Source organism: Meles meles, chromosome X, assembly GCF_922984935.1.
Source record: "Meles meles chromosome X, mMelMel3.1 paternal haplotype, whole genome shotgun sequence".
NCBI lineage: Eukaryota > Metazoa > Chordata > Mammalia > Carnivora > Mustelidae > Meles > Meles meles.
Genome location: NC_060087.1, coordinates 85,348,272 through 85,369,783, shown reverse-complemented (window position 1 = coordinate 85,369,783; position 21,512 = coordinate 85,348,272). Strand labels below are relative to the sequence as shown.

At 40.2% G+C, this 21,512-nt stretch overlaps 1 protein-coding gene across 2 annotated transcripts; it reads right to left on the bottom strand.

Moving 5' to 3' along the window:
* Positions 1 to 2,586: 2,586 nt before the first annotated feature.
* Positions 2,587 to 4,053, bottom strand: BEX3 (brain expressed X-linked 3). Of its 2 annotated transcripts, none has more exons than XM_045995429.1 (3): positions 4,000 to 4,053; positions 3,548 to 3,633; positions 2,587 to 3,152 (listed from the first exon to the last, which is right to left on the bottom strand). In XM_045995429.1, the coding sequence occupies exon 3, from the start codon at positions 3,138 to 3,140 to the stop codon at positions 2,832 to 2,834; it is 309 nt and encodes a 102-aa protein (XP_045851385.1). In that variant the 5' UTR covers positions 3,141 to 3,152; positions 3,548 to 3,633; positions 4,000 to 4,053; the 3' UTR covers positions 2,587 to 2,831. The 2 variants fall into 2 exon arrangements, with proteins under 2 accessions (XP_045851385.1, XP_045851384.1); XM_045995428.1 differs by having other exon boundaries at positions 2,587 to 3,198; positions 4,000 to 4,052.
* Positions 4,054 to 21,512: the final 17,459 nt, after the last annotated feature.

Genomic DNA, 21,512 nt, shown 5'->3' with positions numbered 1-21,512 from the left:
CTAGAGGGACGCCTGGGTGGCTCAGTCGGATAGGCAGCTACCTTCAGCTCAGGTCATGACCCCTGGGTTCTGGGATCGAGTCTCATATTGGGCTCCCAGCTCAGCGGGGAGCCTGCTTCTCCCTCTGCCTGCTGCTCTCCCTGTTTGTGCTCACTCACTCTCTCTCTCTGACAAATGAATAAATAAAATCATTTTTTAAAAAAGCAGTACTAGTTTATAGATATATTGATTTTTTAATGCAATCTTTGGAATTATATTTTAGAAAGGTATATTCATTGTATTATCAAATAAGCAATGTAATTTAGATCACAGTTTGTAAAATGCCATAATCATTGTTAGTATTTCCCTATCCTATGTTGTCGTAACTCTGATGCATCAGAATCACCTGAGGAACTGTCAGAACAGTAGTACCTGATCAGGTGATTCAAGAGGTGATAATGGGGGTTGAAAGTGGGAAGGGCACCCAAGTGTTAGCATTTTTAACATTTTTCCTAGGTAATTATGATGCAACTAAGGGGTCTGTGTTTACATAAACATGGGTATATAAAAAGTTTTTAAAAATAAATTTCAGATCTTGGGGGTGCCTGGGTGGCCCAATCAGTTAAAATGACCAAGTCTTGGTTTTAGCTCAGGTAATGATCTCGTGGTGTGAGATCAAACCCTGCATTGGGTCTCTCCCTCCCCCTCTGCCTCTCCTCCTGGCTTGCTCTTGCTCTCTAAAGTAAGTAAACAAATCTTTTTTTTTAAATAAGAAATTACAGATTTTGGTGGATCTCTTATTTTATTTTAGGAGAGAGAGAGAGAGAGAGCATGTGAGAGTGAGCAGGGGGAGGAGCAGAGGGAGAGGGAGAAAGAGAATCCAAACAGACTCCACGCTGAAGTCAGAGTCCGACGCAGAGCTCCATCCTGAGACCATGAGATCACACCCTGAGTTGAAACCAAGAGTCAGGACAATTAACCGACTGCGCCAGTGAGGTGCCCCAGAAATTATAGATTTTGGTTTAGAGACTTTTCTTGCCATGTTCCTCTGAAAATTAAAAGCAATACTTTCCAAGTAACTACTTGCCTTAGTACACTTAATTAAGGATAGTCCATTAGGAACAATATTAAGCTGGGTTCCTAACTCTATTATAGTTAACCAGTCAAAATGAATAATTAAGTATGACACTACACTAGAAACTGAGCTCCAGGATGTTTAAGACATAATAATTATGTCTTAAGTAGGGCATGCACTCACTTAAAAAGTATAATGCCAAATAAAATATTTAATATAATGCCAAATATTTAATAGTTTTTAAGAACTTACAAAGCAATTTCATGTTTCAGGTGTGGAAGGGATAAAACAGAAGTGTTTCAGCTTAAAAAATGTGTCCGCTTGATGTAATTTGGATATCTTCTAGGTAAATCTGTTAAACTGGTTGGGTAGGTCTGCCCAGATTCTCTTTTGAGAAAATCCCCCCAAAGCGTAAAAACACAGGCAAAACAAAGCTTTCAGCCTGTTTGTGTTAGGGAGGTTTGAAGTAATGTAATTCCAGACACACGATGGTGGGACATCTAGGTGTATCTCCTGAGCTAGGGCCCAACATATTCATGTCTGAGTTCTTTGAAGAGAAAGAGCACAAAAGTAATACCAAAAAGGGCTATTTTGCTAAGAACCACCAAAAGACCAAGAACCATAGAATGGTACACACTTGAATATAACTTTAAAGGTGGGGGAGAAAGACATTCTCCAGACTTCTACAGGAATCAAAGGGGCAAGGTTTAGCTCACCAGGGACTCAAGAGAAATCAATGGGTTTTTATTACCTTGAGGACTCATATTAGCAATGGAAACAGAATCAGAACCCAGAAGAAGGTTAAGTATGCTTCACCAACATGGTACTAATTAGGGGAGAAGTATAGCAAATATCAGAGAAATGACAAGGTGGAAGCCATCTATTTTTGCCCTTTGGACTTCAGAGCATTGGTGAAAACTCCCTTTAGTCCTTCCCAAGTACCTGATGGAGTTACATAGCAGGCAGCCCAACAGAGTTCCACACCGCATTTATTCCACTCAGCTGCCCTGTAAGGCAAGCATTATTCCCCATTTCACAAAAAAGATTGATTTTTAAAAGGAATGTATCTCGGGGCACCTGGGTGGCCCCGTCAGTTAAGCATCTGCCTTTGGCTCAGGTCATGATCTCAGTGGAGCCTGGCATCAGGCTTCCTGCTCAGTGGGGAGCCTGCTTCCCTCTCTCCCTGCTCCCCCTACGTTTCTCTCTCTGTAAAAACATATAAAATCTTTTAAAAATATAATAAAATAAAGGAATATATCTGTAATAAAGGGAGGGCTTATTCTTCCAGTTAAAACTGGAAAATTCTTAAAGTTCAAAGTTTTTTGAACCAGTATATATACCTGTACTATATTTGGACTCCCTGAAAATGTTTTTGCTTCTAACTCCAGATAATAAAAAGAAAAAGTCACTTATTATCCAACTATAGAGAAATGGGACCTACTTAACACCCGAGACATCTTATTTCTGATTGGGGGGGGGGGTCACAGAATATATACATATGCTTTTAAATGAAACAATAATAAATGTATAGATTGCTTTTTTAATTGCTTTATTAACTTGACACTTTTTCATGCAATTGGGTAACTCTACTGTTGACAGAAACTTAGACTGGGTGCCAAGGCAATCTTCAACTGGAATCTGGTAACACAGAATCCACCTGACACACGGAAATTACATAAGGTTCACAGCAAACAGATCAGTAAAGGTATCAGGAAAATGCAAGGAAAAAGAAAACAGTGTTGAATCACAGTATTAATCTCATGGAAAATGGCAGGAATCAAGGCATAAGGCAAAATTCATCATGATGGTCATGGTGATTAGAGAGCTCCCCCATCAGGATACGCAGACAATTCCTCAACTGCAGCTCCCTAAGTTTTCTCCTGATTTCTCTCATCTCCTCCATGAACATTTCCATATCATCTCCATCTCCACCCATCCCATCATTGACCTGCCTATTGGGTATGGCCCATCGGAAATTAGGAGCAGGTCGGCGAGCCTGTCCCCGTCTATTATTTCCTGCAGGCTGGTGTCCTTCTCCCCCTCCCAAAGGGCGGTCTTCCTCTTCATTCTGCATGGGCTGCTCCATTTCTTCGTTTTCCTGGTGGATATTTGCCATGAGATTTTTTTTTTTCCTGGTTGTTTTTCTTTGAACACAAGTAAGACAAAGGCAAGGAGAGAGATTGAATGCTTGGTGCACTGACCAACAGAATTCAGAGCTCTGATATCTAAGGTTTTGTAAATTTTTATTTTTTTCCCACCTTAGGAGCTTCAGGCGTCCTCTAGGAGGCCTCCGAATCGAGCCCCTCCCTCCACCTCTCTCCTTTTCCCCCTCCCCCAAAGCCCACCATTTTTCCTTTCCCAAGATTCTTTCCCCGAGCTCCGCAGGCACCAAAATGGAGGACGGGGGGGGGGGGGCGGAAGGAGATGGGGTAAATGAGAGGGGGTCTCAAATTGGGCTCTGCACCCGCCCCCCACACTGTCCCCCGCACCGACCTGGGCCTATCCTTCCTGTCTCCTCCTTCTCCCGATTCTCGCCGTGAGTGCGCCGCCGCGACACTTGACACTTAACACCCGCAGACCTGCAGAGGGCCGACGTGGAGAGAGCGGAGACTGTGGCCAAGCGCTTGGCGCAGACCCGCCTCCACCTGGTCCCTTCGGGATCCCGGGCCCCCCTGCCACCCCCATCTGCATCTCCCGCCCCGCCCCGGAGGTTCACCATTTTCCTGTAAGAACTCGAGGGTGATTTCCAATCGATTTTAGTTGCTCTGCTGCCCTCCCGGCCGCCCCCAGCACCCCCACCCCAGGGGGCCACTACTGATGTTCCCCAGAATGCCGGGTGTGGAGAAAGCTGGTAGGGACCCGCTGCGCCGATCCCCTGCGCCGGCCTCCGGGGTAGGCCCATCACAGCCGCCCTGGCCTCGGCGCGCGGGCCCTGGAGCCCTTACCTGCTCCGCTTTCCTCGGGCCCAGTGCCAGCCCGCCAAGCGCAGGACAGCAGGGAACCGGTACCCAGACGCCAGTGACGACTGCACCGAAGGCTGCGTCGCTCTGCAGCTCCAGGTCACGTGAGGGCCCCGCGTCACCAACGCGCTCGCCCCCCCCAACTCTAGCTGCCTGTGCGGTGGGAGTACCCGCCCCCACCCCTAGCCTCGCGCACACGCACAGGCAACCCCCTCCGCCTGTTTTTGCTCAGCTGCACCGCGCACTCCCTGGTCACTCAGTTTGGTCCTCTCCAATTTGAGGGCCGGCTAGTGCCTCACCTCCCTGCGGTTAGAGTCTACCCTTCTCCGGTTACTGGGGAGGGTCTCCAACAACCTCCACCTCTCCCACTCCTGCCCTGGGCCTTGAGTTTGGACTCTTCTGGTTTCTCTCCCCTTTCGCTGGCCGCCCCCACCCACCCCCAAGTGCGCGGCCACCATTGCCATTGCGTCCCTTGAATTCAGATCCCTAGGAAATTTAGAATGAGGGCTGCGGTGGGGTGAGAGCAGACTTGTCAGAAAGAGAGGCCAGGAGACAGAGTGAATTCTTCCAAAGAATCTCCCTTTTATTTCCTTTAAAAAAAAATCAGCATGCCTCAAAAAATTTTTTAAAAAATTGCGAGATTGCACTTTGGAAGAAACGCTTCATCTTGCAGGATGAAAAAGCCTCATTTTTCCCCATTATATTCACCTGTATCACAGAAAGTATTTTCTGAGTTCCACACATTAACATCCCTTTTGAAACATGCTAGCTTGTTTCAAATGAAACAAAGAAGCATCTTTATGTAAACAGTTGGTATTTTCAAAACGATCTGTAAAGTAAATCTTTAGGGAGAAGTCCAATTGTCAGATATTCGCCATTTAATGTAAATCTGTGGTGTTTTTGATACCATAGTCTTTGGAGAAAAGGAGCCTTTTTTACTCCCTGTTTTCCTTTATAAACTTTCCAAACCAACCGTACAAATATCTTCTTACAATGATCAGAAGTATAAAATATGCAGAAGTTAGTTCCACAACCATCTGCCTTTTGATGTAAATGAAATAAATATTAGAAATAAGCAGAGGATTATGATCTTACTGATATGTGGAATTTAAGAAATAAGGCCGAGGATCATAGGGGAAGAGAGGAAAAAATGAAATAAGACGAAACCAGAGAGGGAGACAAACCATAAGAGACCTTTAATCTTAGGAAACAAATAGGGTTGTGGGAGGGGAAGGGGGAGGATGGGGTAACTGGGTGATGGACACTGGGGAGGGTATGTGTTGTAATGAGCACTGGGTATTATAAAAGACTGATGAATCAGTCTGCTGTACCCCTCAAACAAATAATAAATTATATGTTAATTAATTAAATTTAAATTTAAAAAGAAAGAAGCAGGGAGTATATGAAGCAATTGAATTTGAGACTGAAATTCACCTTGAGTGTAAATGTTCCTTTCCGCACCTTGAAGTAACTTAACAAATTTTATTACAGTTAGAAAACAAATGTCTTTAGGAAAGCAGCATTTATTATTAAAAGAATATTTAGTAGGTGTTCGTTGTGATAAAGGAACCAAAAGAGTTACATGCACTGAGACCAGACAGCCCTATTTTAATAAACAAAAGTGACTAAAAATTTGGGGAACAGGATTGAGATGTAGTTAAAGAATCCCATTACCCAGTAGAAAAAGGGGGAGGAGCTTGACAGAAAGAGCACTATTGAGACAGCTACTGGGGGAAAAAACCTGTTGTGTAATTTGCCTTAATCGAATCGTGAAGATATCAGATGAGTATCCCATCAGAGGAAGCTCTTTGCTGAAATCTTTTTCCATGTCACCATCATATAGCTTACATGTATTTGGCTGGAAATGCGCCCAGTTATATTGTAGTTATTATCCTATTTTCCTCTCATTATCCCCTCCTGCATGAATTCCAGGTTTAGGAGATGGTGGGCTCTGTGTGGGTATCTCTGTTCCAGCCTAGAATAGTTCCCTGTGTGTCTTCTTGAGGCTTAGTTGCTGCAATCTTACTATACTTTTCTTTTTCTCTAAATTTAAGCAATTACTGATAAATTGAAATTAAGTATTAAGAATATAGGAAATTATTCCTACGCTAACTTGTCTGAAGTAATAACAGAGCTATAAGACAGATGTCTGAATGTGAAAGCAACTAATATTCAGCACCTCATTATCTATTAGAGAGCTTTTATTTATTTCTTTTTTTAAGATTTTATTTATTTATTTGACAGAGATCACAAGTAGGCAGAAAGGCAGGCAGAGAGAGAAGAGGAAGCAGACTCCCTGCTGAGCAGAGAGCCCCATGCGGAGCTCGATCCCAGGACCCTGGGATCATGACCTGAGCTGAAGGCAGAGGCTTTAACCCACTGAGCCACCCAGGTGCCCAGAGAGCTTTGATTTATTTCAAGGACTACAAATATCTTGAGACGCCAGAGACCCATGACCATTCACTCTTGTTGTTTAAGATTCTGGTGGAAAAGAAGTTCTGTCCTGTATAGTTTCCTAAAGTGATTAATTGAGCTGGACTATATATGGGCCAAGAGCATTCCCTTGACCCTTCTAGCTTCAGATTTTAGCTAGTACTATTCCTACCTTCCCTTAGACTTTGGGATGAACTTTGAGGAATAGTAGGAGACTTACTTATCATTGTTGATGAGATGACTTTACCTTGCCTTACTGTTGCCAGTCCCATGAAAATTCCACTGATAATACAATTTTAGCACTTTTTAGGAAGGTCCTAGGGCCCAGTAAACTCTTTTGGCTCAAGGATTGTGGCTCACATGGTCAAAGGTAACATATATGTGAGTGAAGCTAGCTGAGCAGGAATCTGGTTAAACTGGAGAGCACATGCTCTATCAATATGGGACAGTCTTGTTGTTTGTTTTTTCACCTTTTCTCACACTTGCCCAATTCCATTTGGCTGACTTAATAACACATTGGCTTCATGACCATTGTGTGCCTGTGGCTGTCATCTGCAGCATAACATGTAGCTCTTCCAAGTTTCTACTGATAGGTAACAACTTTCCTAAAATTCACTGGTGTAAACTACAACTGATATTTATGCTCACAGATTCTATGAGTCAGAAATTCAGAAAGTACATATCAGGGACTACTCTTCTCTGCTTCAGGACATCTGCAGCCTCAGCTACAATGGCTTGGCTGAGGATATCTTGAAAGGCTATAGGTGACTCAAACAGCTTAATCCTACAACAGCTGAGACTGAGATGGCTTAAGGACAGGTTCATTTGGGACTATCAGCCAAAGTTCCTGTATATACCCTGTCCAACATGGTCATCTCAGGGCTTTTAAAGCAAGTCTTCCTGTAAACGAGGTGGAAGCTATATGGCCCTTTATGACCAAACCTACCTTGGAAGTCACATTGGATCAAGTTTGATACTCCACTGGTCAAAATAATTATAAGTCCTCTTCTAAGATTCAAGGGGAGGGACTATAGATTCCAACTTTTAATGAAAGGAGTGCCAAATAACTGGTAGCCATGTTTTAAAACCATCACACACCTTACTGGTATGTGCCTCTTACAATCCTTTTTTTACCCTCCAGCTACACAAGGCAGTCAATATGTTAAGTGACACCTGTTTGATTACAGTTATTAAGTACAAAATAATTTTTGAGTAGAACCTAACATGGAATTTCCACAGTCTTGTTCCACCCATATTTTTCCTACCTTAAAGATTTCTAAGAAATTAATTTTTTTTAAAGATTTTATTTATTTATTTGACACAGAGAGATCACAAGTAGGCAGAGAGGCAGGCAGAGAGAGAGAGGAGGAAGCAGGGTCCCCGCGGAGCAGAGAGCCTAATGCGGGGCTCGATCCCAGGACCCCGAGATCATGACCTGAGCCGAAGGCAGCGGCTCACTCCACCGAGCCACCCAGGCGCCCCTCTAAGAAATTAATTTTTAAAAAAGATTTTATTTATTTATTTGTCAGAGAGAGAAAGAGCGCACAAGCAAGGGAAGCCACAAGCAGAGGATGAAGCAGGCTCCCTGGCAGGCAAGGAGCCCAACGTGGGACTTGATCCCAGGACTCTGGGATCATGACCTGAGCCAAAGGCAGTGGCTTAAGCAACTAAGCCACCCAGGTATCCCCTAGGAAATTAATTTTTACTAGAAAAAAGTTTAGGATGTTTGTCTACAATTATCCACCTGTGTACTGATTGGGTATTGATGTACAAAGTCATCAGAAAGGATTGGAAATAGAACAAAATAAACTGTGAGGACAAAAGAATGGATTAACCAACTTACAGAACATTAGATTTTATAGATGTTTTCTATGCCTTTGCCTAATTTTGGATTTACAGAGTATGATTCATAGTATCACTGGCAGTCCTAAGCTTTCACAGATCATGTATTGTTAAAACTAGAACAACCTTGGAGCACCTGGGTGGCTCAGTCGGTTAAGCATCTGCCTTCTGCTCAGGTCATGATCCTGGGGTCCTGGGATGGAGCCCCTGCATTAAGGCTCCTTGCTCAGCAGGGAGTCTGCTTCTCCCTCTCCCTCTGCCCCTCATCCTATCTCTCTCTCACTCTGCTCTCTATCTAAAATAATTAAATAAAATCTTTAAAAAAACCTACAAAAACCTTAGAATTATTTTCATTCAAGAAGCTATTTTAGAAATTGGGAAACTGAGAAAAAGTAAGAGGCTTACCTAAATTTACCAAAGAAGATAGTGGCAGAACTAGAAATAGAGCCACCTATGCTTTCTTGGCTAATACTGTTGATTTGTTTGTTTATATATCTGTGTATATATATACATATGTATATATATATATATATCACATACCTTGTAGGTTTATGCATATTGTATATAAAATTAAAGGAAATGCACTAAAATTTTATTTATAAGTGCTCTTGGCTTTTGTGGTGATGGGTGATAAGCTATAATAATAAATCTTCTAATTTATGATTATCCACATTTTCTAAATATTATTCTACAATAAAAAGAATAAGCAAGATCTGAGAATAAGCAAGAAATTATTTTTAAAGACTAGTAAAACCAATAATTTTTATCTGTTGATAGTACAGATGATTTTTATATATCTCTAACAAAAGAGTAAATTCTGTCACACACAAACGAGCACACCTCTTCCCATTCTCCCTTCTTCCTCCTCCCCTTATACCCTTATTCCAGCTCCTGAGTCAGGGGCTACATTTCCTATCATGTGTCTGAGACTCAAGCATTAGTCACATTACAATATCTTGTACCATATTTTTTTTATTTTTTATTTTTTTTAAGATTTTATTTATTTATTTGATAGACAGAGATCACAAGTTGGCAGAGAGGTAGGCAGAGAGAAAGGACGGGAAGCAGGCACCCCGCTGAGCAGAGAGCCTGATGTGGGACTCGGACCCTGGGATCATGACCTGAGCCGAAGCCAGAGGCTTTAACCCACTGAGCCACCCAGGCGCCCCCTTGTACCGTATTTTATACTTAAAAGCCTGTGCCTAGAGAAAGGACCCAAATAAATAAAATCATGAACGAAAGAGGAGAGATCACAACTAACACCAAAGAAATACAGACAATTATAAGAACATACTATGAGCAACTGTACGCCAACAAATTTGACAATCTGGAAGAAATGAATGCATTCCTAGAGACATATAAACTCCCACAACTGAACCAGGAAGAAATAGAAAGCCTGAACAGGCCCATAACCAGTAAGGAGATTGAAACAGTCATCAGAAATCTCCAGATAAACAAAAGCCTAGGGCCAGACAGCTTCCCAGGGGAATTCTACCAAACATTTAAAGAAGAACTAATTCCTATTCTCCTGAAACTGTTCCAAAAAATAGAAATGGAAGGAAAACTTCCAAACTCATTTTATGAGGCCAGCATCACCTTGATCCCAAAACCAGACAAGGATCCCACCAAAAAAGAGAACTACAGACCAATATCCTTGATGAACACAGATGCAAAAATTCTCACCAAAATACTAGCCAATAAGATTCAACAGTACATTAAAAGGATTATTCACCATGATCAAGTGGGATTTATTCCAGGGCTGCAGGGTTGGTTCAACATCCACAAATCAATCAATGTGATAGAACACGTTAATAAAAGAAAGAACAAGAACCATATGATACTCTCCATAGATGCTGAAAAAGCATTTGACAAAGTACAGCATCCTTTCCTGATCAAAACTCTTCAAAGTGTAGGGATAGGGGGCACATATCTCAATATTATCAAAGCCATCTATGAAAAACCCACCGCAAATATCATTCTCAATGGAGAAAAACTGAAAGCTTTTCCGTTAAGGTCAGGAACACGGCAGGGATGTCCATTATCACCACTGCTATTCAACATAGTACTAGAAGTCCTAGCCTCAGCAATCAGACAACAAAAAGAAATTAAAGGCATCCAAATCTGCAAAGAAGAAGTCAAACTATCACTCTTCGCAGATGATATGATACTATATGTGGAAAACCCAAAAGACTCCACCCCAAAACTGCTAGAACTTGTACAGGAATTCAGTCAAGTGTCAGGATATAAAATCAATGCACAGAAATCAGTTGCATTTCTGTACACCAACAACAAGACAGAAGAAAGAGAAATTAAGGAGTCAATCCCATTTACAATTGCACCCAAAACTATAAGATACCTAGGAATAAACCTAACCAAAGAGGCTAAGAATCTATATGCAGAAAACGCTAAAGTACTCATGAAAGAAATTGAGGAAGACACAAAGAAATGGAAAAATGTTCCATGCTCCTGGATTGGAAGAATAAATATTGTGAAAATGTCTATGCTACCTAAAGCAATCTACACATTTAATGCAATCCCTATCAAAATACCATCCATTTTTTTTTCAAAGAAATGGAACAAATAATCCTCAAATTTATATGGAACCAGAAAAGACCTCAAATAGCCAAAGGAATATTGAAAAAGAAAGCCAACGTTGGTGGCATCACAATTCCGGACTTCAAGCTCTATTACAAAGCTGTCGTCATCAAGACAGCATGGTACTGGCACAAAAACAGACACATTGATCAGTGGAACAGAATAGAGAGCCCAGAAATAGACCCTCAACTCTATGGTCAAATAATCTTCGACAAAACAGGAAAAAATATACAGTGGAAAAAAGACAGTCTCTTCAATAAATGGTGCTGGGAAAATTGGACAGCCACATGCAGAAAAATGAAATTGGACCACTTCCTTACACCACACACGAAAATAGACTCAAAATGGATGAAGGACCTCAATGTGAGAAAGGAATCCATCAAAATCCTTGAGGAGAACGCAGGCAGCAACCTCTTCGACCTCAGCCGCAGCAACATCTTCCTAGGAACATCTGCAAAGGCAAGGGAAGCAAGGGCAAAAATGAACTATTGGGATTTCATCAAGATCAAAAGCTTTTGCACAGCAAAGGAAACAGTTAACAAAACCAAAAGACAACTGACAGAATGGGAGAAGATATTTGCAAACGACATATCAGATAAAGGGCTAGTATCCAAAATCTATAAGGAACTTAGCAAACTCAACACCCAAAGAACAAACAATCTAATCAAGAAATGGGCAGAGGACATGAACAGACATTTCTGCAAAGAAGACATCCAGATGGCCAACAGACACATGAAAAAGTGCTCCACGTCACTTGGCATCATGGAAATACAAATCAAAACCACAATGAGATATCACCTCACACCAGTCAGAATGGCTAAAATTAACAAGTCAGGAAATGACAGATGCTGGCGAGGATGCGGAGAAAGGGGAACCCTCCTCCACTGTTGGTGGGAATGCAAGCTGGTGCAACCACTCTGGAAAACAGCATGGAGGTTCCTCAAAATGTTGAAAATAGAACTACCCTATGACCCAGCAATTGCACTACTGGGTATTTACCCTAAAGATACAAATGTAGTGATCCGAAGGGGCACGTGTACCCGAATATTTATAGCAGCAATGTCTACAATAGCCATACTATGGAAAGAACCTAGACGTCCATCTACAGATGAATGGATAAAGAAGATGTCGTATATATACACAATGGAATACTATGCGGCCATCAAAAGAAATGAAATCTTGCCATTTGCGACGACATGGATGGAACTAGAGGGCATCATGCTTAGTGAAATAAGTCAATCGGAGAAAGACAACTCTCATATGATCTCCCTGATATGAGGACGTGGAGATGCAACATGGGGGGTTAGGGGAATAGGAGAAGAATAAATGAAACAAGATGGGATTGGGAGGGAGACAAACCATAAATGACTCTTAATCTCACAAAACAAACTGGGGGTTGCTGGGAGGAGGTGGGGTTGGGATAGGGGGAGGGAGTTATGGACATTGGGGAGGGCCGGTGCTATCGTGGGTGCTGTGAAGTGTGTAAACCTGGCGATTCACAGACCTGTACCCCTGGGGATAAAAATACATTATATGTTTATTTTAAAAAAAAAAGGATGAATACCCAACTTTTGTAGCAACATGGACGGGACTGGAAGTGATTGAGCTGAGTGAAATAAGTCAAGCAGAGAGAGTCAAGTATCATATGGTTTCACTTATTTGTGGAGCATAACAAATAACATGGAGGACATTGGGAGATGGAGAGGAGAAGGAAGTTGGGGGAAATTGGAAGGGGAGGCGAACCATGAGAGACTATGGACTCTGAGAAACAACCTGGGGGTTTTGAAGGGGCGGGGGTGGGAGGTTGGGGGAACCAGGTGGTGGGTAATAAGGAGGGCACGTGTTGCATGGAGCACTGGGTATTGTGCAAAAACAATGAATACCGTTACGCTGAAAAATAAATAAATTAAAAAAAAAAAAACTATGCCTAGTGACTTGATGCCCTTGCTTCTCACTCATCCCTTCCCATTTAGCTGTCCTCATCTTTGAGATGAAAAATGCATTTCTGATGCTGGTCATCAGGTATTGATTACCCCTATCAGCTAAACTATCTTCAAGGAAAATGTATCCTTTTTGTAAGTAGAAGAAAAAATAATTATTTTTCTTTTAAATTCAGGTTATGAAATAGCATGTACAGAATTAGCCCAGTTTTTAAAAACATATATAGTGATGAAAATAAACAACATGACCTAGCAATTGCACTACTGGGTATTTACCCTAAAGATACAAATTCAGTAATCTGAAGGGGCACATGCACCCCAATGTTTGTAGCAGCAATGTCCACAATAGCCAAACTATGGAAAGAGCCTAGATGTCCGTCAACAGATGAATGGATAAAGAAGATGTGATATATATATATATGTATGTGTGTATATATATATATATATATATATATATATATATATATATATATATACTGCAGCCATCAAAAAACCCCAAAATGTTTCCATTTGCAACAATGTGGATGGAACTAGAGGGTATTATGCTAAGTGAAATAAGTCAGTCAGAAAAAGACATTTATCATATGATCTCACTGATATGAGGAATTTGAGAAATGAAACAGAGGATCATAGGGGAAGGGAGGGAAAAATGAGACAAGATGAAACCAGAGAGGGAGACAATCATAAGAGACTCTTAATCTCAGGAAACAAACTGAGGGTTGCTGTGGGGTGTGGAAGGGAGGGATATGGTTGCTGGATGATGGACACTGGGGAGGGTATGTGCTATGGTGAGTGCTGTAAGACTGATGAATCACAGACCTGCACCCCTGAAACAAATAATATATTATATGTTAATAAAAAATAAAAATTAAAAAATTAAAAATAAAAAAAATAAACAGCATTGGAATGCCTGGGTGGCTGAGTCAGTTAAGCATCTGCCTTTGGCTCAGGTCATGATCCTGGGGTCCTGGGATCGAGTCCTGCATTGGGCTCCTTGCTTAGCGAGGAGCCTTCTTCTCCCTCTGCCTGCCACACCTCCTGTTTGTGTTCTCTTGCTCTCTCTATCTCTGACAAATAAATAATAAAATATTTTTTAAAAAAGAAAAATAAACAGCACTTATATAAATGCTGATATATGCCTGGCATTTTGTGTGTGTGTGTGTATATGTATACACACATATTAATATATACACATATATTATTGTATTATATTATACAGATACATGTATAATATATACATGTATGATGTATGATAATATATGTATATATAATAACATATATATACTCATTATTGCATTTTATTCTCCCCCATATCGTATGATATTGGTGCTAAAATACTATCCTCCCATTTTATAAATAAGAGTATAAGACAGCAAGGGTAAGCAATAGATAGGAAACGATAGAACAGGAATTCATATTCATATAGTGTGGTTCCTAAGCCCATGCTCTTAACCTCTACTCAGTTTCATTTATTAATAAGTCCCAAATCTATATCTCATTCATTCTTTTATCCATCCATTGTTTAAGCCCTTTTCTGTGCTAAGCACTGCCTGCCTATTTCATCTCCCAGTCTCACTACCTTATTTAGGAGAAATTCTAAGGACATAGGACTTTCCATTTAATAAAAATGTAAGAACTATACTTTCAGTTCAACCATAATTGATTGAGCATCTACTACATGCCAGGCAAGGCCCTGGAGATATAAAAGAGAACACAGTAGATATAGCTTTTGTATTCTTTTGGAGTTCATGATTTAATAGGAGAAAACCAGAGAAAGAGTATAGTAAGCACTGAAGGGGCAGTTGGAGTACTTCAGAGAACTTCATCCATTTGCCAAGGGAGTCTTCCAGGAAGAATTGTGAAGAAGGTCAACTTCTGGAATGACAGCATGAGGAATTCTATAGACCTGCTCTCCAGTGAAACTGTTAAAATTATGAAAACAAAACAAAACAATTTAAAGCCTCTGAAAATTGTCTTAAGGGCATATATCAAGTAGAGAAACATCTATTTAAGAGAATCTATTAAAATTCCATAAGAGGGGAGCCTGGGTGGCTCAGTCGTTAAGCATCTGCCTTCGGTTCAGGTCATGATCCCAGGGTCCTGGAATCAAGCCCCACATCGAGTTCCCTGCTTAGGGGGAAGCCTGCTTCTCCCTCACCCACTCCCCCTGCTTGTGTTCACTCTCTCACTTTGTCTCTCTCTGTCAAATAAATAAATAAAATCTTTTTTAAAAAGTCCATAAGAAAGTGAGAGTCTGTGGTATTTGAACTTAGACCTCTCCCTACCTTCTCACTCCCAGGTCAGGGAGGCAATAAACCGCACTCCTAACCATCAGTGAAGAACATAGAGCATCCTCTTCCTACAGCACCCAGGTATGGATCTTTCTTCCTGGGATTAGGAGGATATCAGCATTTCTCATCCTGCCCTAACTACTGATATTGTAAGGTTAAGCTCCAGGTGAGTGCATTTGAGAGGTGAGTGCTCTCTCCTTCCAGCAAGCCCCCCACTGATAGAATGGAGGCTGTCCTGTAAGTGTGACATCACTGAGAATACTGGGGCCCTATTCCTTCCTGGCTTAGCTCATAAGGTATGGTTTCACACTGTGAGAAGCAAGCTGAGAAGACCTCAGGCTGCTGTTTCCTCCCTACCTCCACTGAGAGGGCATTCTTGAAAATAATAGATGAATCAGTCAGCCATTAGAGGAGCCTAACATCTGGGTCCCGTCAAGGCTGTGGCCTTTGTAAGTACTCCTCAGTTCCCCACCCCACCCTTAGGTGTGACACGATGGCTAGTGGAGCTTGGAGTTGGATATTTCCCTTCCTCCAGATCAGTTGGTCTGTGGTAAAATTCTAGTAGTTTAGGCTCCTTGAAAGTTTCTCTTGAGTGGAAAGCCTTCTTAGGAAGACTAGAGTGTTCCAGATGTATTTGAATACAGTGACTTTTCCCCTCCCTATGTCAGAAACATGAAGGAATTTTCTAGAGTATTCACTGTGAGAAACTCATAGGGCTCCTGGAGGTAAAACTCATAAAAGTGTGGGAACACCCTCCTAAGACCTGCCTATCTGGAGTTTTAACTCCCAGATTTGTCCCCATTGACCTTCTGGCAATTTGTCAATTGTAGTTTAGCTTTTTCTAATAATTCAACATCAAAAGAATAAAATACTTAGAAATAAATTTAATAAGGGAAGTACAAAATTTATACTCTGAATACTGTAAAATATTATTGAAAGAAATTAAAGAAGATGGGGCATGTGCCTGGCTCAGTAAGAAGAGCATGCAGCTCTTGATCTTGGGGTTGGGAGTTTGAGCCCCATGTTGGGTGTAGCGATTACTAAAAAAATAACATAAACCTTGGGATGTCTAGCTAGCTCTGTCAGTAGAGCATGTGACTCTTGATCTCAGGATCATGAGTTCAATCCCCATGTTGGTCATAGAGCTTACTTTAAAAAAAAGAAGCAATTAAATCAAAAGAATTTCGTGTTCATGAATTGAGAAATTTAATATCATTAAAATGGCCATACTCCCCAAATTGATCTACAGTTTCAGTGCAATCCCTTTCAGAACGCCATCTGATTTCTTTGTAGAAATTGATGGAATGATTCTAAAATTCATATGGCATTGCAAGGGATTCTAAATAGCCAAAACAATCTTGGAAAAGAATAAAGTACATCAACTCTCATTTCCTGGTTTTGAAACTTACTACACAAAGCAATGGTAATCAAGACAGTATGATACTGGAACAAGGTAGACATATAGGTGAGTGGGATTGAATCAAGAGTCTAGAAATAAAACCATGTGTCAACTGACTTTCAATAAAGGTACCAGGATCATTCAATGGAAAAAAATCATCCTTTCACAAATAGTGCTGGAACAACTAGATAGCTATAGTTAACTAATGATATTAGATCTCTACCTCACACTGTATACAAAAAAATTAACTAAAAATAAATCAGAGACCTAAATGTAAAAACTAAAATAATAAAACCATTAGAAAAAAAGCATAGGGGCCACCTGGGTGGCTCAGCCAGTTAAGCATCTTCAAATAAATAAAAATCTTAAGGAAAAAAAGCTTAGGGATAAATATTCATGACCTTTGATATGACAACGAGTTCTTAGATATGACACCAAAAACGTGACCACCACCAACAAAAAACTACATTGAGCTTCATCAGGGACACCTGGGTGGCTCAGTGGGTTAAGCGTCTGCCTTCTGCTTAGGTCATGATCCCAGTGTCCCGGGATCAAGTCAGGCTCCCTGCTCAGTGAAGAGCCTGCTTCTCCCTCTCCCACTGCTGCTCCCCCTGTTTGGGCTCTCTGTGTCTGTCTTTACTTTCTGTCAAATAAATAAATAAAATCTTAAAACACAACAACAACAACAAAAATTGAACTTCATCAAAACTAAATTCTTTTGAGCATCAAAGTGCACCATCAGGAATGTGAAAAGACAACTCACAGAATGGGAGAAAATATGTACAAATCATATATCTGATAAGGAGCCTGTACCCAGAATAAATAAAAACTTACAGCTCAATAATAAAGAGGCAGATATCCCAATTTAAAAGTGGGCAAAAGATTTGAATAGACATTTCTCCAAGTAAGATACACAAATGGCCGATAAACACAGGAAGAGATGTTCAACGTCATTAGTCAATAGGGAAATGCAGATAAAAACCACACTGAGATACCATTTCATCTCTGTTAAAATGGCTAGAATCAAAAAGACATAATAAAAAGTGTTGTTAAGGATATGGGGATATTGGAACCCTTACACACTGCTGATTGGAATGTCAAATGGTCAACCAGTTTGGAAAACAGTATGGTGGTTCCTGAAACAATTAAGCATAGAGTTACTGTATGACTCAGTAATTCAATTCCTAGATATCTATCCAAGAGAAACAAGAACATGTGTCTTTATAAAACCTGTTCATAGTAGCACTATTCATAATAAGCAAAAGATGGCAACAGCCCCAATATCCATCAATGGATTAATGGATAAACAAAATGTGTCATATCCATTCAATAGAATATTGTTTAGCCATAAAAAGAAAGAAGACCTACTTGTTACACAATTGATGAAACTTGAAAATATATGCTAAGTGAAGAAGCCAATCACAAAATATTATTTTATATGAGCACACTCTTATTAATTGTCCAAGAGAGGAAAATCTGTAGACACAGAAAGATTAGTGTTTGCTTAGACCTGGAGGGTTGGAGGCATGGGGAATGGGGCATAGCTAAGGGTATGGTGTTTGGTTTTGACTTGAAAATGTTCTAAAATTAACTATGGTGACAGTTGCAAATAACTGAAGAGAGTAAAAATCATTGAATTGTACATTTTAATTGGGTAAATTGTATGGTATGTGAATTATATCTCAATAAAGTTGTTTTAAAAAAAAGAAGTAACATCTCTGAGATGGATGAGTAGAGGTTATCCATGCTAAGTGTGTGAAGAGTGATTGAGAGAATGTTTCAGTCAGGGAGAACTGTGGGATCCAAGATCAGGACTCAAAAGGGCATGGAGCTTTGAAGAAACAATGGGAATCTTTAAGCACGATGCTGTTGTTATTGTTGTTACTATTTATTAAATACCAGCTGTTGCAGAGTAGAGATTAAAAGCAAGAGCTTTGAACTTAGGCAGGCATTTCATTTAATACCTGGGTTATCTTGACCAAGACACTTAATTTCTCTTAGCTTCACTTTCCTTTTTTATTAAATAGTGGGCTAACGACTGATGCAGTCACTCTGGAAAACAGTATGGAGTTCCCTCCGAAAGTTAAACATAGAACTACCCTATAACCCAGGAATTACACTACTACATATTTGTCCAAAGGATACAAAAATACTTATTTGAAGGACTCCAATGTTTATAGCAACCCTATCAAAAATAATTAAATTATGGAAGGAGCCCAGATGTCCATCAACTGATGAATGAATAAAGAAGATGTGGTATAGGTATACAATGGACTATTACTCAGCCATCAAAAAGAATGAAATCTTGTCATTTGCAATGACATGGAAAGTCAGTCAGAGAAAGACAAATACCGTATGATTTCACTCATATGTGGAATTTAAGAGACAAAACAGATGAACATAGGGGAAGGGAAAGAAAAATGAGATAAAAAGAGAGGTAGGCAAAGCATAAGAGACTCTTAAATAAAGGGAGCCTGGGTGGCTCAGTTAGTTAAGTGTCTGACTCTTGATTTCAGCTCAGGTCATGATCTCAAGGCCCTGGATTTGAGCCCCAAGTCCGGGTTGGTGCTTAGCACAGAGTCTGCTGGAAAATCCCACTCCATCTGCCTCTGTTCCTCCCCCTGCTCGCTCTATCTTTCTCTGTCTCAAATAAATATTTTTTAAAAAGAGACTCTTAAATATAGAGAACAAACAGGGTTGCTAGAGGGGAGGTATGTGGGTGTTGCTAGAGGGGAGGTATATGGGGGTATGGGTTAATGGGTGATGGGCATTAAGGAGGGCACTTGTGATGAGCACTCCGTGTTATATGGAAGTGATGAGTCACTAAATTCTACTCCTGAAACCGATAATAAACTCTATGTTAACTAACTTGAATTTAAATAAAATCTTAGAAGAGAAAAAATAGTAGGCTAATGATACAATACCTGGAAAAGGACTAAAAGTTCATTGAAGGGAAAAAGGACTCTGTACATTCAAGAAAATATTTTGACAGTTACAAAGCAAGGATAATAGAATTATCCATTAGGAGAAAATTTTTAAAATATTTATTTCTTAAACAACCAGATAGCAGAAGGTATGGTGAGATATCAAAATGCCACTTAAAAATGATCATTCCCTTTAGTCAGCTAAAGGTAATTTATTATTTAATTATTTGTGGGGAGGGTATGTATTTGTGTATATATATTTTTATACTATAACTCTTGTCTTTCATTTTTCTTTTAATCATAGCTGGTTAATGTGTAGTACATATGGATCTGCCTTATTCCTTTAAAGATTCCTTACCCACACTATACTGAAAATATTGATGGGGGGTACAGGCAACATATTTGAATAGACATTTCTCAAAGTAAAATATAAAAATGGCCAATAAGCACACAAAAAGATGCTCCATACCCAACTAAATTATCCATCCAATGGTTCAGCTGTTTTTGCTAATGCTCTTGCAAAATGCTGGTGTCAGAGTATCAAATAACTGCTTTTGGGCACTGTTATGAGAGGCCTCACCCTCCATCAACCTTAACCCTACGTTGAACTTTCATTGTAGAGGGAACAGATCAGCTTTTCTCTTGGCTTTTGCCTTTTCCTTTCATAGAGGTGTGGTGACTATGTGTGTATGGGATCTGGGGCTAATACACACTCTCCTGTCAGTTTCTCAGTGAAAAATTTTGCATAAGATTACTCCTTCATTAGCATCATGATAAATCATCTTGCTCCTTTTATTTCGTTCATCATGGTAACTATGCCTTATTGTAACTTTAAAATTCCTCATAGACTATTTACTTTAGTTTCTTAGTTTCTCTTCAGTTTATTAGGATTCATTCAAAATCCTATGTATTAAGTAAAAGTTGGAAAGTTACAAACACCCTGTTTGCACTCAGCCATATAATGCATTATCTGCTTTATTTAACTTGGAATTATAAATCCAAATTTGTGCTGTTAGGAAAGGCTTACCATTCACATTAGGATTTATTGCACAGAGAAAACTGTTACTGGGAGTCAATCCGCATTGGATCTTGATCATCCCTGCACATTTTTATTGCATATACAAAGAATGTAAGACCCTGATCACTCTTTATGCAGGCAGGCCATGTCTCAGAGTTGTGTTTTCAACAAGTAACTTTGATAAATGAGGTAACATCTTTCCCTGGATACAGAGTAGGCTTGCTTCTGTTTACAATGAAAGAAAAGAATTCTCCAAGCACAGGGTTTCTTTCCTGTTACACAATGCCCTGCATGTGCAGACATCCATAAAAGGGCCTGTGTCACCCCATAGGACTTGAGGATCATGGAGAACTAATACAAACCAACATGAAGTTCTGGCTATGGCTCTTACCATGAGTAATAATGTCCTTTGTCTTTGATCCAGGACTCTAGTGTCTTCTGCCAGTATCCATTAAACAATAGGAGGTTAACTTGTTGAATTTACGTAGGGTAAAATCTCAGATCACCTAATTCTTTTTTTTAAGATTTTATTTATTTACTTGACAGACAGAGATCACAAGTAGGCAGAGAGGTGGGCAGAGAGAGAGGAGGAAGCAGGCTCCCCGCTGAGCAGAGAGCCCAATGGACCCTGAGATCATGACCTGAGCGGAAGGCAGAGGCTTTAACCCACTGAGCCACCCAGGCACCCCAGATCATCTAATTCTTGACAAGTTCCAGGTATTACCCCTAAATCAGTTATGTTAGTTCAATGTTTCCCACTAGGATGATTTTTGCTGTCTGTGTACTGCCTGTGCTCTTAGTATTGTGTTTTACTTCATGTCTGTCTTCAAATTGACTTGATGACTTAATTTGAATACTTTTTGGGGAAGGAAACTTTATACTGCGCTAGATCTACACTATCATCATTTGCCTGCAATAGACCATTTATTAATGCACATTCAAATAAACACATGAATATCACAACATATTGGGGTGCTATCTAAAATCATCCCCACCCACCATCAGGCCCTCTAATTAAATCCCAAGCTGATTGCATCCACAGGAGTAGTGGCAGGA